Genomic DNA, 27,120 nt, shown 5'->3' on the forward strand with positions numbered 1-27,120 from the left:
GAAATCATTCCGATACAACAAAGTTGGAGTTTTTATTTCACCAAACCGAAGAGATTTTTGATCACTTTTTCATTTTATTGGCTATGGATTTTTTATGTGTTCCGTCCGTAATGGAATTATTGAAGTATCTTATCGATCGGCCGAGATATTTAAATGAGTTTGACAATTTCTCAGTTAGAGTCTACTTTTTTTTTATTTCCAAAGACTTTGTTTATTAACTGCGAAAAGTTTGAGTTTTCCTCCGGTCTCTAGATTAGAAAAAAACTCTTGTAATGTAGGAATAACTTTTGGTTTAAACTCATGTTGAAGCTAAAAGTTGAGCATTTTTATGGGCCGTACTTTTGTTTTAGTAATAAAACTCGTAGCTGCCAATATTTAGCACTTAGATGGTACATAAATTAGGTATTATAATTATGTACAATTTAGTTTTTTAAGAAAAGAAAAAAAAATGGAAAGGATAACGTCTATCAGAATAGCTAGTATTTTTTAAATGCCACATAATCACTTCACTCGCCTGGCCCTTAAATTTATTTCATCAAAATACCATCTGGAAGCTTAGAACACCTAGATCTAGAACTTTGCCTAGTCATCATTCAAAATACATTGGACACCAGGCTGCATGGATTTTGTCCTTAGCCTGTAAAAAGTGACCATAGACAAAAAAAAAATAGCAAGTTCAATAACCAAATGTAACAGATAACCCGCTGCCGACTGCCGATAGAGTATCCCCCCAAGAGCAGATACCAACACCCGCAAATTATAAGTGGGCGTACAGCAAACGACTCCTTGGGCGGCCATAATAATATCTTGGAGGGAAAAATGGCGCGAATACGCGGGAGGCAGGGGCGATGTGCGTGCGGCGTATGCTATAGCATGTAGCGGATTTTTAATGGACTGCATAAAAACGGGCATTTTATGTATTTTACTTTTTGTTTATTTGTGAATTTCTGTTGATGATTAAGTGGATTGACGAAGCGTGCATAATTTGCCACTTGCAAGATAAATACAGCAGATTTGTCTTTGTAGCGTGCTTGATTCATTCAAACCGTATGTTCGTTTATGGACCCCGTTAGTGATGGAATATTATACTACTAAATATACTAATGCACTTTTGATAGCACTATTCATGTAAATGGAATGCTAAAGATTATTTATAATATATAATTAATTGTATTTGAGTAATATAATATATAAAAATAAATTATTATAAGGCACGTAAAAGATAAAAGAAAGTAATCATTCAATTATATTTACAAAATTAAATACGTAACATTATAAATGTAAAACTATGTTATTCATATATCTTTACGTAAGATTTGCCGTGTAGTTCAGGCATAGAATAGGCTACCCTTTCCTTTCTCGTGGGTGTCGTAAAAGGCGACTAAGGGAACTTAATGGTTTAGGGATGGACAGCAGCGTCCCTCTTAAAATATAACTAAAACCTAACTGCAGTTGCCAAGTGTGGTAACTACTGGCTAAACCCATCTTACGGGGGAGTCTTATGTTTAGCAGTGGACAGTTAACGGCTGAAATAATAATTATAATAAACAAGAATACATAAAATCTTTTAGAAGATTGACAGATTGCACCAAGCTTCATATTTGATATCTCTTAAGTTGATTTTGTAATAATGCTATTTCGTTTCATACTTTACAACAATCTTCATGTGTCGTCCATTTAATTTCGTTCAATCCTCAGCTAGCACTTTGCACTGCGTTTAGGGGGAGGTACAATATCTCTGGATCTAAATTGACTAGCGCGAACTCTTAAATCGACTGCCGTACATTTTTGCACTACAAGTATTTGTTACGTTAATGCCTTAACACTAACTCGCAGTTCCCGTTTGGGATTCGAACGGATTATAGCGTTCTAGTCTATTTTCAACCGATTTCAAAAAAGCAGCTTCTCAATTCGGTTGTATTTTTTTATGTTTGTGACTTCGTCAGTTCTAAACGGATTTCAAAAACTCTTTTTTCTATCTGAAAGGAGATATTTACACATAGTCTCATAGACATTTTATCAAAACCGGTTCACTTTTTAGATCAAAATAATTGATTTTGTCATAATTAAAGGCGGTTTCTTCTGAGTCACCATTTTTAATTATCTATGTAACTTTATTTTGGACATTTGAGATACCTTATACCATAAGGATCCATTAATGTACTATTATTAGGCACGAAGAAGGTTTTATCATGGGATGAAAATACGCCTACCCTAATGGGAGACAGGCGTGACGGATATGTATGTACGTATGAAAATAGAATGGTAACCCCGCTTGCGCTACTGTTATACGCTGATGGGACACGAATTTAAAAAAAAAACACGATTATCCTGCCAAATACGTATGTGAATCTAAGAACAAGGAATTATATAAGAGTGATAAAATTGTCAATTCCTAGCAGGCTAGTGTATAGAAAATGTCGTATAACCTACGTGTTACGTGTACGTGTCGGCCGTATAACCCTACCAAATTCAGATACAACCAGCTTGCATACTTTCTACATAAACTGTGTCGAATATATAATTTAGTAATGTAAAATTTGCTACTGACAAGTAATTGACATATCAAACATTTACTATTACACTAGGCTGCTATGAATTGAGAAAAAAAGCAACTGATGGTGTACCTATCTTTTGTCTTCTTTTTACTAATTATATTTGCATAAGAAGAAAGGAGGCAACCATATGATTTACAGTTTTTATTTTATCATTATTTTGATCTATTTTTTTTTAGATATGAACTATTAAAAAAACATTGTCATCATATCAGACGATAACTGTCCACTGCTGAACATTGGTCTCTCTCATAAGAGGGGTCATTAAAATAATATAGCTAGTGTCTATATTTTACAGTGATATACGGACATATTTAAATCACAATTCTTAATATAGATACACATGTCTCTGTACTAGCTGTTTTCCGTGGCTTTGCATGCGCGGTCTTATGTTTTCCTATTAAGTCGAAATTTTCAAAAATATTTTCATAGCAGATGTTATGGGATAATAACGGAATGGTAACCCCGCCTGCGCTAACGGTATACACAGGCGGGCCACCAGTGATGGATGATAGGTGAAAATGAAAAGGCAGTTAGCCCACCGTGATGAATACACCTGGTATTCAGCACGTTGGTTTCCAGGTGAAATCACGTGGAGGTCAACCTGATAGGGTATATTGCTAACAATAGGACTGGTAGTTCGCATTACTAACAATCCCTTCTCCTATAGCGGATGTTTACATTATAAAATAGATCTATGTTCCAAATATTCAACTTCCAAGATTTGATAGTTTTAAATGTGTATCAATAGTCGGTCAGGTGGGGGGGGGGGGGGGAGTATTGTAATGGGGTTTGACAGCCCTATTGCTAGCAATATACCTTATCAGGTCGACCTCCACGTGGTTCCCCCTGGAAACCATCGCGGCTAATTCTTGTTAAATTCGTCACTGATCTGCTTCATTTTAACCTATCATCCCTCACTGGTGCCCCACCAGTGTATACCGATAGCGCAAGCGGGGTTATCATTCCATTATTATCTATTAAATAAAAAAAATAGTTAGGACCAACAATTTTAGATTTTTTTAATTTTTTTTTACGTTGTAGGTATTTGAAATTGCGAGAGCGAATATCGGAGTATTAATTTGAAATTTCTCTTACGTATTTCCTTACAAAACGTTAAGGTGGAAATCACCATTTCCAGGTGTCGTTTCGGTGTCTGCACAGCCTATCAGTAGCAGCCATTCGATTCAGATTTGCATGTAAATCGTTCAATTGTAATCCTCGTGAATTTCAGTAGGCGTGTAATGAGCGTTGCTTCTTGAAACTCAACTAATTAATTAGACTATACAGGATAACTTTGTACAGATCCTTCCTAATCTTATAAACATAATAAACGAGAATGTTTGTAAAATTGGATAGATGTTTGTTAATCTTTTACGCAAAAACTACTAAACGGATTTAAATGAATATTGGTACACGGATAGGTTATATCCTAAGTTAGCATATAGGATACCTTTATCATCATCATTATTGTAGCCATTATCTGTCCACTGCTGGACATGGGCCTCTCCCATAGACTGCCATAAGGAACGGTCCTTAGCTACCTGCATTCACTGACTCTTTGCAATGTATTTAAAGTCGTCACTCCATCTAGTGAGAATCGTCCTACAATGCGTTTGCCCGTACGGGGTCTCTAGTCAAGCACCTTTCTTGCCCATCGGTTGTCGGTTCTTCGAGCTATGTGACCAGCTCATAGCTACTTCAGCTTGCTTATTCTTCGGGTTATGTTGGCTACTTTAGTTATTTTGCGGATATTCTCGTTTTGGATTCTATCACACAAAGAAATTCCGAGCATAGCCCGCTGAGTCATTTCAAGCTTTAAGCTAGCTTTAAGCTAGCAATATACCATGCCAGATTGATCTTCACGTGATCCCCCTGGAAACCATCGTGCTGAATCCAAGGTGTATTCATAAAGGTGGGCTAACTGACCTGCCTTTTCATTCTCACCTGTCACCCTTCACTGGTGCCCCGCCAGCGTATACCATTAGCGCGGGCGGGGTTACCATTTCATTATTATCCATTAAAAGTAAAATATATCTACAGTAATTATAATTAAAATACAATATTCCAATGACGGAAATAAAAAAAAGTGTTAAGACGATTAAAAATCTGTAATAACAAAATGGCGCCGATATAAGAAGAACGCCCGACAATAATAAAGTAATTTTTCATTCGCAGTGTCGCCGAAGAAAAACATCCTTTAAAGGCTCGAATGTAAAACGAAAATTCACCGACCATTGTTCTGTGCAACAAAAGTGAACATCGGCCGTGTCAGCGGCGCGGGCGATAAAAAATAATGCAAATTCACTTCAGGCGCCCATCTCTTGGAATAACGCCCGATCGTTACATAGATAACGGAGTTTTTCCGTTAAATCGAGCCTGTTCCGTTCTTAACGACATTGCCCTTCGTTAAACAGAAAAGTGATTCAGGTAGTCGTTTGTGTTGAGACTCTTTTTTCATTTGTAAAAAGCGCTTTAGAGCGCTCCCGTGATGAGATTCTGTATTGTTATTACTTTAAGTTTGGACGATATCGTATTGGGATGTAACGAGCTCGTTTTGTTAAAACTCAAAGCGGGGAGTTTGTGCTGACCTGGAAACTCGTAGCGTAAGTGCCTACTCAGACGTATTTTAATGGTGATCGTAAATAATGCGACTAGCAACAATTTTTGTTAATGCCAAAACGTTTTGGTAATCTCTAGTACATTATGCTTTTTGTGATTGCTTATAAATGTAAGGTTATCGACACTACCACAGACAAAAAAAATACCTACTATTTTTTTGATATTATCTGTTACTTAATTACTTAAGGCCGAGTCACTTCGAATAAAAATCGTTTCTATGAAATCTATGCAACCAGTTCTTTAAATATGAAAACTTCATACTGCTATATAAATAGTTGTACAATACTATGAATACTCATTTAAATTATTTTATTGATACTTCCATGTAGTGCAGTTTCGTTAAAATATGTAAGGGTAGTGGTAACTCAATAAAATAACTTAGTGACAGCATTGTGAAATTAACAAAAAAATTAAAATTGAAATATTTTAAATAAAATAAACATGGTTAACATAGATATTATAGTCTAGTAAGAAACATAATAAATGTCATTTTATATAAAATACTGGACAAGCCTTGTTATATGATATATATACTCATTTTATAATGAGAAAGATTTGTTTTTTGTAATGGATAAACTCAAAAAATTACTCAAATGATTTTAACAATTTTTTCACCTATAGAAAGCTTTACCATTCCAAGTTTTATATGACTTTCGGAAACTCGTATTTACTCGAGCAAAACTAGGCTGGATCGCTAGTAATTCCTGCACAGCCCTGACGGCATATCAGGGAATGTTTTCTAAAATTTCAGGGGCCAAATAAAACACAAATTGAATGTTAAAATTATATGACACCTTTATCTTTCCTTTACACTTTTATGGTATGATTTATAACGAATGAAAGGTTAAACTGTATTTACTGCGCCGATTTTCGTATAAACAAAAACACGAAATTAAATTCGAAAATTCGAAATGTCGTTTTATAGTAGACCCCTGTTCTTTCGTATTACGATATATATTTACGTTCATAATATCGTAGTTATTAATCATATCTGAGTGCCGAGTATCTGCCGCGTCGCCATAAAAGAGATCGCTGTTATTGGGCGATTGTTAGAATCGCCGCTTTTGTGGCCCGCTTTTAAATATGCATAATGAAGGGAAAGCGTTTCTTTATATTGGAACTATGGCCCTTTAGTAATTTATTGGTTTAATATTAATATTCTTGTATGGGAGGGATTGTATATCGAACGTAATATTTGCCTTTAGAATTTCAAAGATTATTTGTATCTAACGATCATAGTAAATAAATTAAATTATTATTAATAAATTAATCATAGTACAAATAATATCTCGAACTGTGATGTATGCATCCTTTTTACACCTGATGATACTATAATTTGGTTATATATAAGATATAATATATTTTTGTTTAATTTATTTAATTTTCTTGGGACATCCACTACACTTTGAAAACACATCAAAGGAGTTTCCCTTCTGTGTCAATATTTCATATATGGGGGTGAACCTTGACTTTAAAGTTTGTTTAAAAATGCAGACTACAGTCCTATTGCTAGCAATATTCCCTTTGTCAGGTTGACCTCCACGCGCTTTCCTCTGGAAACCATCCTGTTGGTTTGCAGGTGTATTCATCACGATGGGTTAACTGGCCTGTCTTTTCATTCTCACCTGTCATCTAGTGCATCGCCAGCGTATACCATTAGCGCTGGCGGGGTTACTATTCCATTGTCATACATTAAAAATAAAACCTATTAATCACTCCTTTAGCGCGGGCGGGGTACCGTTCCATTATCACCCATTAAATAAAAATACCCCGTACGAGCAAACGCAGTGAAGGACGACTCCCCACTAGGTGGACAGACGACCTCAAATGTATTGCAAGGGAGTCGATGCAGGTGGTTTAGGATCGTTTTTTAGTAAGTCTTTTGTTTCTTGGTAGTCTATGGTGGAGATCGATGCCTAGGTTAAACAATAAACAGAAAATGGCTGAGATGATGATCATAACTATATAATACACGTAATAGTACAAATAATAATAATATACAATTAATTATATACCAGTTCTTCACAATACATTAACTTATGTAACCTTCAAAAATAAATATATTAGAATATAATAGATGTACAGCTGGTATTGTGAAGAGAATAAACTTTATTATTATTATAAAAAGAAAATTAATTTAATTTTGTCAGTTATTACAATCAACAATTGTAAAAAAATGTGTGGAGGTCTCACATAAATTTTTGGTGGAGACTGTCACTAGGTAGGTGTATATTGTGCATTATTAGGTGTCAAAAACGAGCAAGTGAAGTGACGGGCAAGTGTTAGTGAGACAAAATTGAAGGTATTAAGTAGTGAGCTATTAGGAAATAATACAGAATCAAACTAAATAGGTAAAAATTTGTATAAACATAAGATTGGACGGATAGGCGTTGAACCGTTGGAGGAAATTATATTTTATTTTATCGAGGAAATTGCAGTTTTTGTAACGTTGAATTGTCCCAGACATTACCTAGTGACAGTCGTCATAAAACTTAGTTGAGATTGCAGTAATGAAGTGCTTTCGTTTAGAATTAATTAAATTCTTTGTAAAAGCTTTGAATTGTAAATGGCAACGCCAACGAATTAACGCCTAATGCAAATGTGCCAAAAAGAAAAAGAGAAATACTTTTTTCGAACGAGTAAGATTATTTAAATAAAGAATATTATTTTCTACTTTATTCCCTTACATTAAAATATATAGATAGAGTGCCTCTCTTCAAACGCTTCGCCAAATTAAACCCAATTTTTTTTTATAAATGTGAGAGTGAATGCGCATCATAGACCATAATGTATAATACTTAAGTGAGTCAACAGTGCGTTATCGAATAATAACAAATAATTATTACTTGCAACACCGAAAATTGGCGCCAACTTTTTTAATTAAAAAAAGTTTTATAACCTTATAACTCAACAACAACTGACTAATTTGTTTTTTTTTTTGTTTGGTTTCTTGACATTGAACGTTTTGATTACAGATATATAATCTAACTCCTTTATTTATAAAAAAAGGTTAGATGTTTAACAAACCTAGACATTTGTACTATTTCTTTAGTTTAAAATGAAAGTAGCAAGACATTGAAAACTTACTAGAAAAGATATTTGAAATACTGTTTATTAAATTAATAATATTTATTTGTATTTTATATACCAAAACGTATAGATTATTGCAATAAAATATCTTCACTACATAGTATAAAACAAAGTCGCTGTCGCTGTCTGCCCGTCCCTATGTATGCTTAAATTTTTAAAACTACGCAATGGATTTTGAAGCGGTTTTTTTAATAGATAAAGTAATTCAAGAGGAAGGTTTATATGTATAATACATGCATGAAATTGTAAATATACTTTCATTTGTTTAGACATGAACAGATGTTAGACTCGTTTTTGTAGTAAGACACTTAAAAATGTATTAAAGACCTGTTTATAGAAAGTTTAATTTATTATCGTAATTGTTAAAATACGTTTAAGTGATGTTTAGCTACTATTAAAGGGGTAAGTCTTCTCATTGGTAACGTTAGACCATCAATTCTGCGTATATTAAAGAACAATTCCTTGAACGTGGCGCACATTAATTTCCCGCACCTATAAGTTTGGCGAACAAACTTGGTTTCTGGCAAACATCGAACTTAGATCTAACTCCTGCTACCGGTGAACAATTGGTAAACACATATAGGCTGACTGGTTATGTAGTAATGAGCTTGTTTCGTAGGTCTAGCGTCAATAAATAGCTGTATTGTGAAGCGAAAGATTTTAGATTGTTGGGACACTAATGACTAACACCTGAGTCCTCAGGAGTTTACCACTCCTGATGCTCCCGCATGGGGGGTATTATGGGGGAAACAGTATACTCTGTTATGTCCATGGTACTGCTCATGTCTATAGGCGACGGTTACCACTTTCCATCAGGTGGAGCGTCAGCTTGTTTGCCATTCTAAGTTGTATAAAAAAAAAACGAATGAAAGTGATTTTTTAATACGTGTTACGTAGCTAGAATTTTACATATTTTTTATTTAAACTTAGTAAAAGTACTTAAGTAGCACTTAAAAACTAACTCCCTTATTTATAAATACTAAAACATCTCACAAACCTTAGATTAGATAGATATAGTGTCCCCATAGAAATACTTCGAGAAAAACGGGTCAACTTTTTCATACAATTTTGCGTTATAAATAATTATGAGTGTTTCCTTTATAACTTCTATATTTATTTTGTCTTATAATTTCTGTGTCTTTTTAATGCGTAAACACTTATTTTATATATTAAATAGTACGTCAAGATACATTTTATGTGTAAGTACGTAGAACACTGATAAAAAAACCACAGTTAGCTGAGAAAAAATTGACCCATTTTTGAGGCTCAATGCTCTATCTATATAATCTAAGCTACAAACCTATTTTGACTACTACATTATTTTGTCATTGTCATTAAAATTAAGATTTTAGCAAAATAGAAAGAGACAAAACAGTCAATAGCTAAAATGGAGTGAAAGCTTTTAGGTTTCAAGTTTTTATGAATAAAGTGGTAAGTAAATATCACAATTATAGATACGTACTAAGTCTTGTAACAGGCTAATGTATGTAGGTTAAGGAAATGTTGTTGTGTGGCGAGCCTGTACAGGCAAATGCAGTGTAGGACGACCCTTTTACACTGCATTTGCACCGTATTAGATGGAGTGATGACCTCAAATGCATTGCAGGTAGTCGGTGGATGCAAGTAGCTCAGGACCGTTCCTTGACTACTTTAGTCTATGGAAGAGGCTGTATGTTCAGTAGCGGACAGACAATGGCCGAGATGATGATGATGATGATGAAGAAAGATCTAAATCTCGTGATTGCAGTAATTTATTTTTGTAAAAAAAGTCTTTTAATTTATCTAAAGAGCATCTAACTATCTATCTATTTATTCTATCCTGTATAGTTATGTATTCCATCGATTAATAGAATGGATGAATTAAACCCTGAAACCGATGTGGGTTCAGTGAGACGAGAAAACTGGCATTAAATAGCTTGGCGGTTGGAAACAGCGTAAGTTAGAGCGAAGCTGCTAACTTGCTCCTCGCGTTTCGAGATTTGGTGAATTATCGAATTTAGTTTGTGATAAGCCAGTCAATTCAATTAGAATTTAGATGCATAGTGCGTTTCAATCAAATTTGACGAACAATGTATAATAATGTCAATTTTATTTTATACAATCGTTATAGTGCTGTATAAAAATTAAAGGATTTTCATAAAAAATATTTCTAAGATAAATTTATTACTGTGAAAAACAATATTAAATTAGAAATTTTATTTATGTAATAAATAATTTTACATATTTGGTTTAGATAATCTAGTTTAACAGCAATTTCTGCGATAAGCTTAAGAATTGTACCGCGTGATTTTATTTAGTTCAAGCATTTACTTTTGGCGGTTTTCAACTGTATTTTTCGTATGTACGTATGTTATACGATATCTTCGCAATTCAAATTAAATCAATTCTGACAAATTTACTCTTAAAATTTGTTAGACTCCTAAAATTTCGGTCTAAATTTCTCTTGTATCAAATTAATTTTGTTATAATTATCAATTACTCGCTATAATATTAAAAAAAAAAAATAGTATGAGACTTTTTTTTATACAAGTTAGAATGGCAAACAAGCTGACGGTCCACCTGATGGAAAGTGGTAACCGTCGCCTATAGACATGAGACTGTCACGTCAGTAACATTTTCGATAATCAGATAAGTGAAAAGGTACCACATTATCACAAACACAAATAATTAAGGTAACACAAAGAAAAAGTCAATTTCAAAAATGGCAACACCGGTTATTTTGATTTAAAAACTAAACTTTTTCTTTTACTATTTATTCTGATTTTAAAAATTAAACTTCTGAACCGATGTTGATAAAATTTCTATTGGAGCAATCTATACGTACATCCTTTGAGATAAAAAAGAGTTTTTCAAATCGGTTTACAATTAAGAGGTAACAAACAAAAAAAAAAAAAACTATCGAATTGAGAATCCCCTTTTTTTTAAAGTCGCTTGAAAAAGGTCAAATATCTATCTATCTTATTTAAGAGCTGCGCTCTTGTCGGTGGAGCTCTTGCCACTCGCTACGATTTCCAGTGAGTCTCTTCACCTCTTGATACGACACGACACCAACTCCTTCCTTGATCTGCCTGATGTAACTATGCCTTGGTCTCCCTCTTCCCCTTCTTCCTTTTATCTTACCTTCCATTATAATGTTCATAAGTTCGTTGTGTCGTATCAGGTGTCCCAAAATTTTTTCCCTTCTGTCCTCAATAGATAACCTTATTTTTTGAAGTTACGTAAAAAATTAATCGGTCGATCTTTACCCCGGAAGAGGGGTAAAACTTGTGAATCGATTTTGCCGCATTGAATACGCAGGTAAGTACGGTCAGCATTAACAGTCGATTAACATTAACAAGAAGATTATATTAAATCTAAAATCTTGTACAAACCTCTTCATCTTGTACCTACGTTAACAATTACAGTATTTTGTCATTTTCATTCTTTAAAAGAAAGAGACAAAACAGTTTAATAGCTAAAATAGGGTTATGAGTTACGTTTGACGTTTTTAAGAATAGGGGGGGGGGGTAAGATTATCAAAATCCCTATACTTTTTAGCATATAAATTGTCATTGTATATGAACAACTAATTCGGATCATTTTTTTTTATAACACAGGGCGCAAACTAGCATGCGGCTCACCTTATAGTAAGTGACAACAGCTGCTCATGATCACATGCAACACCACAGAAATGGCAAGTGTTCTGCTGGCCTTTTGAAAAGGAATACGCTCTTTTCTTGAAGGTTATATACGATTGTCCATCCAAGTCTGGTGCTAATTTTGTCTAATGATTATTTCTTGTAATTGTTTATATTTATAATAAGTTTACTATTGTAATGTTTTGGAGGAAACAATAAAGAGTGTCTATCTATCTATCTATCTACCTAATCTTGCTAAGTTATATATGCAACGGTGTAAAGTTTCGGAAATCTTTACGTATTTATTTATTTATTTATTTATTCATTAGTACAAATAAGTGTACATGGCGGACTTAATGCTAAAAGCATTCTCTCCCAGTCAACCATAGGGAAGTATGAGAATACTTGAATGCGGTACTACTAATTATTGATATACATACATACTAAAATTACATATATAAACGAATAAATATATATGAATAACAAATGTACTTACACATATATGACAAATACTATATTATACACGAATTTGGGAATAATATAAAGCGCTTACTGCTCGGATAAAGATAAAAAGTGAGCGTGAACGCTATATGTGTGCATCGACTGTATTTGCTGACTGTACTTTATATGCAAATACCGTTAATTTATTTGACGAACAGTGAACGTTGCCCGACCGTGCGGGACGAAAGTATGCAATTATTTACTAAAGATGTACGTACTATAAGACTAATATATCCAGGTAGAACAGAATTTTAACGGATTCAATAATAATAATACTCTAAAGGGATGGTCTATTCTATGCCGTATAATCCTGGCATAGAATGGACCATTCCTTCCTTTACCGTGGGTGTCGTGAGAGGCGACTAAAGTAACTTAATAATTTAGAGATGACAGGGATGATAGACAGTTGTGATAGTTATATGTATAACAGTTATTCTATGTTTATATATACATATATAAACATATATATGCATTTATTTATAGTATTTTATATAGCTACTAAAAATAAAATTTATTATTTATCATATTATTTTTGCGAAATATGTTATGCTTATACAAATCCTCTAGATATTTTCTCCCTTTGGGTTCTCAAGGTTGATTGGAAGTAATCCTTAAAAGGGATAAATCTACCTGTGTATATTTTTGTTATAATCTAATACCTATTATATATAAAAAGAGAATGTACAAAAGTAAATAAATAAATAAATGAATGAATGAATGAATAAAGAAATAAATTCATGATAACCAGCCCAACTTATGTATGATCTGAAAGGATATAATTTTTTTTATATCATTGAGGTGGCAAACAAGAATACGGCCCACCTGATGGTAAGTGGTTACCGTAGCCTATGAACACCTGCAATACCAGGATTACAACGCGCGAGTTACCGACTCCGAAGAAACCTCTACCCCCCTTTTGAAGAACCCCATGCTGTAGTCTCTTGGGAAAATCTCGGCAGGGAGCTCATTCCACAACCTGAGTGTTCAACATTTACAAAGTATATAAGTGTCCCTTCCACCCAGTCCATTTTTACACCCGGTACCGTCACATCAGGTGAGTTCCTATCGAGATTCGATCGAGAAATGCAAATTTCTGGGGAACACTCGCCGCGTGCCGGGACGGCTGGATTGTAATAATTCATGATCGATGTTGTACGACGGTCAAGGATTCCAGAAATTTTGAATTAGAATTCGCATTGCCACGATATATAGTGGTGAACACGTACCCTTGGTCTAACAATAATCGAACATATGTATGTCTATTTAAACCATTTGCAAATTTCTAAATCAAAGAGATTCTAAATTCAATCGTGCACTATCTTACGTTTGTATCGTAACAAAAAGTTTTTTTTTTATACCATTAAGGTGGCAAACAAGCATACGGTTCACCTGATGGTAAGCAGTTACTGTAGCCTATGAACGCCAGCAATACCAGGGTATCACGCGCGCATTGTAGACCCCAAAGAAACCTCTTTACAATCCCTTTTGAAGAGTTATTTTGGTTCTACGAGCAATAATGATTATATTATATATAACTTATGTCTAGGTATCATGTGGCTATAGTCATATGAGTTAACTTCATTAATTCAATAAATTAATTAGATTATTAAATAAATATTAATGTACAACTAAATCGTTATGTACAGTTGTAGCTCGTACATCCTGCCAACTCAAGAGAAGAATGTGTACAAAGTATTATAATATAATATAAAATTCCTTTGTATGTTATTTTTTTTTATTGCACTTAGAATGGTAAACAAGCTGATGGCCCACCTGATAGAAAGTGGTAATCGTCACCTATAGACATGAGCAGTACCATGGACATAAAAGAGTATACTGTTTCACCCATGATACTCCCCATGCGTTGCCATTCCTCAGGATTCAGATGTTATTCCTCTGTACCCTGTAATTTCACCGCCATATCCCACCCTTCAATCTGAAACACAGCCATGCAAACACAACTGCTTCACGGTAGAAACACGAATGGGACAGAGGTACTCAAGCAATCGACTTTTGTACAAAGTCTCCCTCTGGTAGTTGGCATCATCTAGAAGTGGTTTAAATTGATTGGCCTCTTTCTAAAAGCCACACGTACAAAGTAGCGGGCAAAGAGATATATTAAAATAAAAATAGTAAGATAAAATTAATTGATATAATTGTTATCACATTTGAAGTCATTGCTTTTCCCTTGCGAAGTAAAACCTAACTTATTTCGAATAATTTTGTTATGACCAAACTATCTTCAGTACGTATTAGAATTTGGTATAAATTATTTCGAAAGTCTGAAAGTTTTAGAATCCTAACATAATTAAAATGATTAAAGCTTTGATGGTAATTGAGGTCATGTAAATATTACAAATACGTAATTTGTGTATTATATATTTGCATTCAATACATTCAAAATTAATTGATTCGTATTGCATGATCCGGTCTCGAGGTTAATCAATACGTACAATTCCTATAACGAGTGTCTGAATCTTGATATATTTCACGACCACCCAAAGTCATTCAAGAATGAAATTCTAAAAATTCTCTCATAATGCTACCATAATTTTTTAACAACTAATAATTTTAATACTGTGTACATAGTTTTTAATTATTCTATATTTTAAGTATCGATTGATGAATGTGGAAGAAGCGAAAGAGGTTTGTTTGAATCGAAGCATTTGGCGTTCCATTGTTTCTGCCTACCCTAATGGGAGACAGGCGTAACAGATATGTATGTATGTATGTATTTTAAGTATTCTTATGTTATCACCTGTATGTTTTTTTTTATTGTTTTCTTGGTGTCAGTTTTGTTAATATGTAATCGATGACTTAAGAAAATGTCGTGTACATCTGTAATTAGTGTAAATGCAAGATGCAAGCCCTGTATATCAATTAAAATTAATGTCTGTATTTACACTTTTAAAATAAATAAATAAAATAAATAAATATTCATTGGGACTCACGTTCGTGATCCGGCCGGTCGTATGTAGATCTCAGCATGCCTGTGAACAATAAAAAAATAATATTGTAATGTTTCTGTTTAGATCGTCATCATCATCATCAAATCAGACGTCATCTGTCCACTGCTGGACATAGGCCTTTCTCTATTTTATTGGCAATTAATGTTTTCACTCTTTCTATTGGGGGTTTTTGCCAGTAGATAGACAGATACTCTTTATTGTTTCCTCCAAAAGATTACAATAGTAAACTTATTATAAATATAAACAATTACAAGAAATAATCACAATGAGAAAACAATAGGCGACCTTATCGCTAAGAGCGATCTCTTCCAGGCAACCTTTGGATAGAGAGAAGTAATTATAAACAGTTTGATCGGAGGCACGATGGAATTCTATTAGATAGATATTCCAGTAGATGCCACAGTTAGGCTTTGATGTTTGAAGATGGATGCCGCTGCCCATCTCTCGACCTCAATGGTCCCTTAGTCGCCTGTTATGATACCTATGGGAACGAAAGGTATGGCCCATTCTATGTTAGGACCACATGACATTGTATTTACATCGAGTGGTCGTGGTTTTTATGGTGATAGTGGATCATCAATGAGGCCTTCCTTCGCGACTGAGGTCCTCGCAATGCGTCTCCATCTCCTTCTGCTCACAGCCGAGCGAGAGCATCCCACAATAGACTGCTGTGTGACCATTTTGATGAGGTCAGTCCATCGTGTTGGTGATCTGCCTCGAGAACGTTTGCCTTGTACTAACCCTTGGACAATTAGACGTTCCATACAATTTTCGAAAAATGTCACAGAACTTGAGAATTCGTGTTTAGATAGAAGTTCCTTTTTTTATACTACTTTGATGGCAAACAAGCCTTATGGCCAGTCTGATAGTAAACGGGGTTACCGTAGCCTATGGACGCCATTATACCAGGAATGACGTTTCTTAAGAAACCTTCTTTAATACGCTTTCTTTAAAGAACCCTATTCCTAATAGACGAATGGTGAAATAAAGATAAAATCTTCATTTAAAGCTGTGTTGAGCAAATAACTGAAGGTTTTGCATCGCAAGAAAACGGAGCTCCGTTGAGTTCGTTGATTTCTATGAAGACTCCTATACCGCCTCGAGTTTATTCGATAAAAAGTAAGATAATAATAATATAATTATTATAGATTTTTTGTGGAGCAAAAATTTACTCTTACTAAAATATGCTTTGCGGAGCAAAATTCATTGCGTCTACGCAACATCTAGTCATTTATCGGCGCGTTTTATTCATTTTAAAATAGGAATAATCCGATTTTTATATAAACAAATATTTTCTTTATTATACTATTATTTTGAAGAGCAAAATTTACTAAGTAACCATCCTAGACAAGGTATAAATAGAATCGCTTCGGTCAGTGTATGCATGAGTAAGAACAAGACAGCGCACGTTCTCCATCTCATTCTGTTTTATCGACTCGCTAGCGATAAAGATTGTATCGATAGTTTCCTTTTTTTTTGATGGGTGAAAATGGTATGGTAACCCCGCCTGCGCTAACGGGATACATTGGCGGAGCACCAGTGAAGGGTGATAGATGAGAATGAAAACAGGCTAGTTAACCCATCATGATGAATTAATCAGGAATTAACCATGATAGTTTCCAGAGAGAACCGCGAGGAGGTCGACCTGGTTGGGTATAAACGATAGTTTTCTTTGTATTTTATCTAGGAAGTTGCATTTAAAAAAAAAACACCCAATATACAAGCGTCGAATAAATTTAAATTAATAGCAGAGTCGAGTGGCAAATTAAATTTTCATTCATCAATTACGACACTTTAGTCATTCATTCATTCATCATTTTACATTCATAAAACTATGTACAGCCGACGACAAAAGCGCGCGCCAATTAGTTTGTTTAACGTGGTATGCTCCCGTTGCCATGGCGACCGGTTCCAACCGACACGTGTTAATTGCACTACTGTACGGCATTTTGTATTATTTAGCACCTTCTGTATAATCTTTTAGTACAATATATGGCTTGAACTCATTCGTTTACGGTATAGATTGATTGTTAAATTTTATTGGTGTGATAGTTGTAATAGCAAAAGGTATAAAAACCTAATTAAAATATGTTCTCACGTTTGCAGAAGAGAGGGAGTTAATGTTTTACAAGTGCACGAATGATATGTAAGTAATTATATATGTTACGATCTTCTAATCAATATGTTTATTTATTTATTTACACTTTATTGCACCAAGTAAAAAGAGAAATAACAAATACAGTAAATATTAATGAGAAGTGATACAAAAGGCGGCCTTATCGCAAAGCAATCTCTTCCAGACAACCTTTGGGTAGAGGACATTGAGAAAAAGACAGAGGGTAGGTGGTGCACTATTATATAAATATTATCACATACACACATATATACATACATACATATATATACATATATAATATATACACAATTAAATATATACATAACATACACATACTTAACAGCACACATACAACAGAAAAAAAAATGTTGGTTAGAAAGCTTAGATTTTTATAAGTTAACGACTCTCAAAGCATGAACATTTTAGTTAATAAGATCGGAGTAGGTAAAAAACAAATTTGGCAAGTGTAAAATGTCAAAATCTTAACTTATATAAAATTTTATAATAATACTTTTAGACTTTCGGCGCTGCATGACTTTGGTATATATATACATATATACAAACTATGGCAAAATCTTGTAAAACATTTGGTATTTTAATTTTTAAACTTCGCAGTAGGGTTATTTGTAATTTTGTCATACGCATTTGTTTATTTATTCTCTGTAAATATTGTGTTATTCTAGAGTACACGTATTAATCTTATGAGAGAAACAAATAGAGTGAATAAGGCGAGCATATATCAGTTAGACATATATAGTAATATCGAAGAAAATATCATACATACACATACATATATTACATACACATACATAATCTTTGACGACCATAGATTAAAAAAAAACTCAAGTTCAAACATCACGAGCATGTCTAAATTAATGTTATCTCACAATGTATTTTTGTATTTGACAATAAATACAAAAACAAGATAAATCTTAATTTTAATATTTAACACTTTTGTGTGTATATGTAGTTTGATACAAAAGAAATACGCAGATAATAGGTACAAAATATCAACAATAGAAATGTGACTTTGACGTAGAGCAATAAGCACGAATTTCACTTAGCAGAAAAAATAATGTCTCCTACATTGAAGACGAATAAATTCGTGATACAGAAATATTATTTTATATCTAGGTATAGAATTACTTTGTTTACCAATGCGTAATAATATTTTTTATGAATAACCAACATGGCGGCATAGTGCGTAGCCTGAGGACTCTTGTGAGAGAGAAAATTTGTTTTGCAAATAACATTCCATTCCGTCGCCAGATGGCGGTGTATATTATTTCATTGTGTGCGCACCATAGACTCGCTCCTTCAATATCGAGGGTGAGAAAATGTGAAAATTCCTTTTCAAAACACCATTGTATGGGATGGATTTAAAGCGCTTGTAGAGTTTATTTTTTAGCGGTTTACGGCGTTAGATTTATATGACTTCTTACACACTTTATATATATTAGTCTCTTTTCAAAGGAGTAGATAGGTAGATGGATACTCTTTAAGCTCTCCTCCATGAGATTAGAATAGTAAACTTATTATAAAAATAAACAATTACAAGAAAATATTACACTGAAAAAACAATGGGCGGCCTTTATCGCTAGGAGCGATTTCTTCCAGGCAACCTTTGGATGGAGAAGAGTAATTATAAACAGTTTGACTGGAGGCACGAAACTGTAATTCTATTATCATTCTATTTGTAACACTGGATATTTTTTCTCAAAGAGATATATGTTTAAAGATGATACAGATTTTCAATACACCTATACTAACATGATATTAACGTATTAGTAAAATACTTTTTAGTTTTATGACCTATATTTACACACACATGTACATACACACACACACACACACACACACACACACACACACACACACACACACACACGCACGCGCGCGCGCACACACACACACACACACACACACACACACACACACACACACACACACACACACACACACGCACGCGCACACACACACACACACATGTTATAAATGACACATATATAGTCACATATTGTTACACAACTTCAAGTGATGATCTGTCATGTATTCATAGTCGTCGAAATGATTTATTTTTTCCCTTTATAAATATTTATATAATATATACATTTTTGTGTTTTACACCTACAATTGGATTTGGTTTTATAAAGAGGGCTACTGCTTTACTAGATTTACATATAAACGGAATTTCAAAAATACATATCATATGTGAGGCATTATTTCTACGGAACCCTATTTATGGGGGAATGAGAAGCAGTCATAAATGCTTGAGCGATTTTTAGAGATTCTAGAACTTCAATTCTTGAAATTCAAGATAAAAGCATATTCCTTTTTAAAAGGCCGGCAGCACACCTGCAATGCCGTTGGTGTTGCGGGTGATCATGGGCGGCGGTAGTCACTTATCCCCTGTGTTGTAAAAAAAAAAAAAAACTAATAAATCGAAAAGCTTTGGATATTTAATTAATTCAAATTATAAAAGTATGAAGTGATTCAACCCTTACTACAAATATGCACTTTACGTAGTCACACACGATCGACAACAAAAAAGGGGAAGCGACAAAAAATCGCCGATATCAGTACAAGTTTGTCGTGCGCCGACGACGTCGTGATCTGTCGCACGTGTCGCTCGATCGGAAGCCGATCCGATAACTGTTTAGTGTTGTCCAATAATCGATGAGAATCGATTATCAATCGAATACCCTTACATAATAAAAAAAATCGTTGTGATATACATAATTTAATAATTGATTCATCATATCAGCCGGTGACTGTCCAATGCTAAACATAGGCGTCCCCCTAAGGGAGTTTTGTTAGTAATTGGCACACTTAACAGGTGGGTTGTTAAGCGCAGTTTTTGGTGATGTTTTAAGACTGACGCTGCCATTAATCCTTCGACCATTAAGTTCCCTTAGTCGCCTCGATTTTACTACACCACGAATCATCTGGACGAGTGGCGGGGGTTTTTGGCCTATTCTATGTCAGGTATTTCCGAACCGATACGACAACATAACCTTCAAGAAAAGAGTATATTCCTTTTTAAAAGGCCGGCAAAGCACACGGTTAATCGATTATTATGTTTGCCCCCTGTACTGAATCGATATTACGATTAAATTTAATTAACTAAAATACTATTCATCGATATCAACAGCAAACACTATCAATTACATATAAATTAATGTAATATATCAGATTGATATACAGCTGCGTCCCTCTTAAAACATGTCTAATAAAATAAATAAATAAATTTAATGATTAGTATCGATACTAGCGGTAGTTCTATCGATATTTTGATTATTCTAATCGATCATTTGATAATCAGCATCACTAATACTATCACGACATTGCGGAACGATTGTTTGATGCTATTTAGTATTCTCTTATAAGACCACGACCTATTAATATCGACGTTGCTACTTGGAACTATAATGTCACTGGCGCTCGAATTTTCTGCCGTTTGACATAAAAATAAACATGGCGGCTGTAAACCGCCATTTTGTGCATAATCTGTATCATTCTTTGAAGCGAACAATAAATACGTTTTCGTTCATTTATTTGTGGAAGTGTTAATAAATTATCAAGTTCTCTATGTAATTAACTAGCGATCCGGCCCGACTTTGTACAAGTAGATAGATTTTTGGACAATAATATACAGCCTATGTTGTAGCTGTCAGATAATGTACGCAGATATAGTAGCTTTCTTTAATTTAAAGAATTTTAAAATCGGTTGAGTAATATTTGAGAGAACATATACTAGAGGGAGACATTGTACAAAAGTCGATTGCTTAGGTACCTCTGTCCCATTCGTGTTTCTACCGTGAAGCAGTTGTGTTTGCATGGCTGTGTTTCGGTTTGAAGGGTGGGATATGGCGTGAATTTACTGGGTACAGAGGAATGACACCTGAGTCCTAAGGTATGGCAACGCATGGGGGGTATTATGGGCGAAACAGTACACTCTGTTATGTCCATGGTACTGCTCATGTCTATAGGCGACGGTTACCACTTTCCATCAGATGGGCCGTTAGCTTGTTTGCCATTCTAAGTTGTATTAAAAAAATCGCATTAAAAAAAAAAAAACAAATGATATGCTTTTGTACAAAGCCTCTCTCTGAGGAATCTGGTAAAAACAGAATATTAATTTAGTACTCCGTTAATTCTCGATAGCCGAGTAACGAAACATCAAAGCGTTTGTATACAAAATATAAATATTTGCAAAGTTATTGTATTGGCATTCTAATTACAATGGAAGTTTCAATTATCTTAATCCCTTATCGAGCTTATTTTAGGTCATAATTTTAGTCCGATCCGCCTAAGTTTTGTGGTTGAAACCCAATAAAAACAAACAACCTGTAATAACATCATTACTAAGCCTGAAAGGTTAGGGGGGAAGGGATTGTTAGCAATGGAGTTTGACAGCCCCATTGCTAGCAATATACCCAACCAGGTCGACCTCCTCGCGGTTCTCCCTGGAAACTATCATGGTTAATTCCTGATGAATTCATCATGATGGGCTAACTGGCCTGTTTTCATTCTCATCTATCACCCTTCACTGGTGCACCGCCAGCGTATCCCGTTAGCGCAGGCGGAGGCTCTTTACCATTTTCAACCATAAAAAAGAAAACATGGTAATACTGTGGGATAAAGATAACTGTAGAATTTAATGTAAATAATAAATTAATCTCTATTTTTTTAATTTAAATAATACAGTTTAATGAATATTAACTATGTGAACTAAATAAATGTTGTAATCTAGTTTAGACTCGGTATCAAATTAATTCAAACCTATAAATTCGGTACAAATAGATCGACTGTCAGAGGTATCTTAATATTAGTTACTAAATTGTCATCTCAGTTCCATTCAAATAAACAAATTTGTTTCATTAATTTTAAAATATACTAATTTTTGTTCATTTAATTTCTAAAGTATATATAGTACTCGTATTGTTTGTTCTCCATTAACTAAAGGTTGCCTGTAAGAAATTGCCCTAGCGATAAGACCACAATCTATTACATTTTATGTCCATAATTTGATATGTTCTCTATTCTATTGTATTTTAATTGAATTTTCTAAATGTCATTTTATATTTCTAGTTGTATTAGGTGTAATAAAAAGTTATAAAAATAAATAAAATATATTTGAAACGTAGTATCTGGTATGCTGGAGTATCTACCGTACTATTGTTTCTGCTTACCCAATGGGAGACGGATTAGATGTATTTTTTTTATAGGTGATAATGAAATAGTGACCCCACCCGCGCTATCGGTTTACATTTACATTGCTAGCATATTGCTAGCAATGGGGCTGTCAAACTCCATTGCTAACAATCCCTTCCCCCCGATTAGATGTGTTTAAATCAGTTAAGAATTATCAAAGTTACAGTGTCACATACATAAAAAAATTAATTAATGTATATCTTCATACTTGAAGTAGATTAAAATCAGAGAGAAAATGTATATGTATTATAAGTTAAAATACCATTAACACGTCACTCTTAAAACATCTCCAGAAGTCTAACTATGATTGCCAACTCGCGTGATATGCGTGACAACTACTGACAAAACCTCCCCAATTGTGGGAGGCCTATGTTCAACAGTCAAGAGTAAACAGCTGATATAATGATGTCGATGATTGACAAATTATTTATTAAATTATGTAGACTCAAATGTCTCCACAGAAAATAATCTGTACAATTCCTCTAAAGGCCGCGCTAAATATTTTCCTAACGGCGTCCTATCCACAGATCAACAAGTAGATAGCCGTTTCACTTGGCGTCGTTTGCCCATGATTTATAACTGTCGCGGACAAACTGACAACGGGGCATTAAATTTTTTTACGACTACACGAAACTGTTGAAAATAAGACTTTTACGAAGGTCTTAGCCAACGAAAGGATATTACTTTTCTAGATTGCGATCTTGGTATACCCTTCGCGTGATATCGGTAAGTGCTAGCCAAGATTTTGAGAGTGATAACGTTTTGTGGCTTACTTAGTTTACGCGTGTAACAACGCAGCTAGACACGCTTAGTGTCAGAATTCGACAGACATACTCTCAGGGGCATATATTAGTAATGTTTCATAATTTCTTGTATATTTATATTGATTTCACTAGCATTACAGTTTTTCGGGGTTGCCTGATCAGCAAATGAACATTGTCAATTTTATATTTCTTTTCTTTTATATTAATACCCGCCCACTATGTACTTTTTATTATAACAGATTGTGAATTGTTAATCTTTGTTGGGTGCCCACGATACAGGTTCTTCTAGTATGGGGCCCATTGTGTCTTGTGTTTTTATCAAATAATAAATTTCTATTTTCTATTTCTAAATTTCTTATTTTGTATAAAACTTTGTCGCTTTTAAAAGGACATAAAAAATAGACATTTGCAGGTAAAAATAGTACAAGTTGGCAAATCACTCGATTGGAAAGTATTAGTGTATCTAGTTTACAGACTTCATAAATTATTATTAAAAATAATTGGATATTAGACATCCTTACTTAATATTATAAATGTGAAAATTAGTTTGTTTGTTTTACCTCTTGGCGCCTAAACGGCTTAACCAATCGCTATCAAATTTGGTATATATGTACTATATGGGATGGAAACGGATATAACCTACTTAGATTTTTATCTCAATCAGCGAACACATTCCAGGTACATGGACGAAATCACGTGTAATAGCTAGTTACATTATAATGCCCATGATATTTCTTAAGTTTACTAACTCTATAATAAAGTGTTAAGTATATTATATATATTTCATATTTCTCATATTTCAGCATTTTTTATGATACTTTAAGATGTAAAAAAGTAGCCTATTTGACGAAAAATAGTTACGTCGACGTTGCCATGTGGAACCGGTATAGAATGTGTTATTCCTCCTTTTTTTCTGGGTATCGTAAATAGCGATCAAGGAAACGTAATGGCTGAGGGATGGGCAGCAGCATATCTCTTGACCCGCCTGCCAAGCGTGGCAACTACTAGCAAAACCCTATGGGGATGCCTATGTTCAGATGCAGACAGTTAAAGGCTGATCGATAGATACGTCGACTATACAAGTAAACTAAAAGTTTTTATTTCTTAAACTAAAATAACGCATTGCTGCATTACAGAAATATGAATTATTTTACGTTACTATCATTTCTTTTAGTTAGATAAGTATATTAATAAAACAGTTGGTGGCATTTAGGGAAGCGCCGCAGAACTGCCGCCAAGTTTCCGCGAAATAAATAATATTCATAAATAGTCGTATTGCTGTATCGTATTTTACATCATGTACATTAAAATAATTAATATAGGCTTGTAAAGGATGACATTATGTTGTACTAATGTTACAAGTAAAATTATACTCTACAAAGGTGGGTGGTCTTAACGGACTTACCTACATCAACACGATTTATTTAACTAAACATTAAAGCGTTAGTATTTGTACTGGGTGCACTGTACCCAGTGACATACCGAGAGAATGCGACTCTCGGTCCATATAAAGTGGCGACTGCTTCCTTAACAGGCCCGCTATATATGGGTATCACTACCAAATACGCGGCGGCGCGGTACAGCTCGCAGCGAACTGGCTATAAGTCCCTGGTAGTTGAAAGTTTTGTGAAATTTAATAGAAAACGAGATATTGTCGCTAACAATGTTAGTTGAGTGGAGTTATGAACCAGTTGAAAGCGGATTACGGACGTACTTTGCGGCGCAATGCGAAGGAATAGGGACCCAATGTCTATGGACATAAGTCTTAAATCATAGATTTACTCACACACCATTTTATATACTTAGAGATTTTTTTACGAAAACTATTGTCAAGTAGATTAGATAGATGGTTAAAAAGACAGCTTAACTCCTTTTTTATGGCAGTTTTTGTAATTTTTTGTAGCCTATATGTTTTATTATGCAACTTAGAGTGGCAAACAAGCTGATGACCCATCTGATGGGAAGTGGTAACCGTCAATTATAGACATGAACATTACCATGAACATCATAGAGTATACTGAGTCGCCAATGATGCTTTTATGCATTGCTATTTCTGAAGATTAAGGCGTCTCTATTCCAGTAATTTTAATTAAACAATTTATAATGTTAATTCATATTTAACTAAAATACTGTGACAATTTCACTACATTTTGTCCAGTCGTTTGTACACGAAACGCTAACACAAGTTTATTTATGTATTTATATATTTATTAATTTAATATATTATATGTATAATTATATGTTTATAATATAATATAAATGTATTAAGTATTACTTTTTATATTTCCTCAATTCAATAATGCACCGCCTACTTATTTCTCTGTTTGCCCAATGGTTGACTGGTTGAAAAAAATCGACTAGTGGTCCGTCATATGTACATAGTTTCATTGTGTGTGTTAATTATATGAGTTACTTTGTATATATGTCAACATATTTATTATTTCTTAGTAGAAACAACTATACTGTTTCCTCCTATTAGTGTACGCATACTGCCCGCTGGTAATTAATGCTCCTTTCCACTCAGGGTTTGCTGGAAGAGAACTCTTACAGAGTTAAGCTCGCCTGTTGTACATCTTTATTTTATATTTATTATATGTTTGTTTGTTTATTTCTTGTATACAATAAAATATAAATAAATAAAGAAATAAAAATAAATAAATAACGTTTTCAGTATCGAGTAACGAACGAGTACATGACTTCTAAATTAAATTTCTAAAAAATATAAAATATTTAATGTAGAATTTTGAGTTGGGCACAATTATATTTTATGTAAAGGTACAGTAGCTAGGGCAGTAGGGTAGACTTAAATTGGAAAAATTTACAACTTAAGATTTACGCAACTTGAGCCGAGTGCTGAGGTATTAGCATTTTAATTACAAGTTGAAAAGTTGCCGCGTTCGACCATTCTTTATAAATCACCTGAATTAACAATTTTTAACGTTTAATACTCCACAAATTAATAATAAAGCTTATTGTAATAAAATAATTACAAAATTGTTATTTGTTAAACTTAGAATGGCAAACAAATTAACAAGCTGACGGCCCACCTAATAGAAAGTGGTAATCGTCGCCTATAGACATGAGCTGTACCATGAACATAACAGAGTGTACTGTTTCGCCCATGATACTCCCTGTACGTTGCCATTCTTGAGGACTCAGATGTTATTTCTCTGTACCTTGTACATTCACTGCCATATATCACCTTTCAACCAAAACATTCATGCAAACACAACTGCTTCACTGTAGAAACACGTATAGTACAGAGGTGCCTAAGAAAACGACTTTTATACAAAGTCTCTCTCTGGTAAATATGTACAATGTATATTGAACAATCGTTACTTATATTAGAGACAAGCTATTCGCCCCAGCTTCGCCTCTAATAGAGAAAATGGATACACGACATTTAAAAATTTTTTTTCATACAAACTTTATCCTTATAAAAACAACAAAAAAATATTTTTTTTATAACAGGGAACAAACGAGCTTGCGGCTCACCTGATGGTAAGTGACTGTACAATTAGAGAAATGGTTGCAACCGCTCAGAAGTAATGCGGTTATGTGATTTTTATTTATATACATATGGCTGTTGGTGTGTATGTCACCTATATGTAAACATTGCATATTAATGGGTCAACTAATTTTGGTACATTTATAGCAAGGAGAACGACACAG

General features: G+C 33.9%; 1 protein-coding gene across 4 annotated transcripts in view; it reads right to left on the bottom strand.

Moving 5' to 3' along the window:
* LOC113523541 (teneurin-m) overlaps nucleotides 1-27,120 on the bottom strand; it is a 362,252-nt gene that overhangs the window by 75,662 nt on the left and 259,470 nt on the right. For all 4 annotated transcript variants that reach the window (XM_052902790.1, XM_052902789.1, XM_052902788.1 and 1 more), the window contains one exon: nucleotides 15,337-15,375. In XM_052902790.1, the coding sequence (XP_052758750.1) occupies nucleotides 15,337-15,375 (39 nt within the window). The remainder of the gene's footprint in view (nucleotides 1-15,336; nucleotides 15,376-27,120) is intronic.

Source organism: Galleria mellonella, unplaced genomic scaffold (genome assembly GCF_026898425.1).
Source record: "Galleria mellonella isolate WM207_F2 unplaced genomic scaffold, CSIRO_AGI_GalMel_v1 utg96, whole genome shotgun sequence".
Lineage (NCBI taxonomy): Eukaryota > Metazoa > Arthropoda > Insecta > Lepidoptera > Pyralidae > Galleria > Galleria mellonella.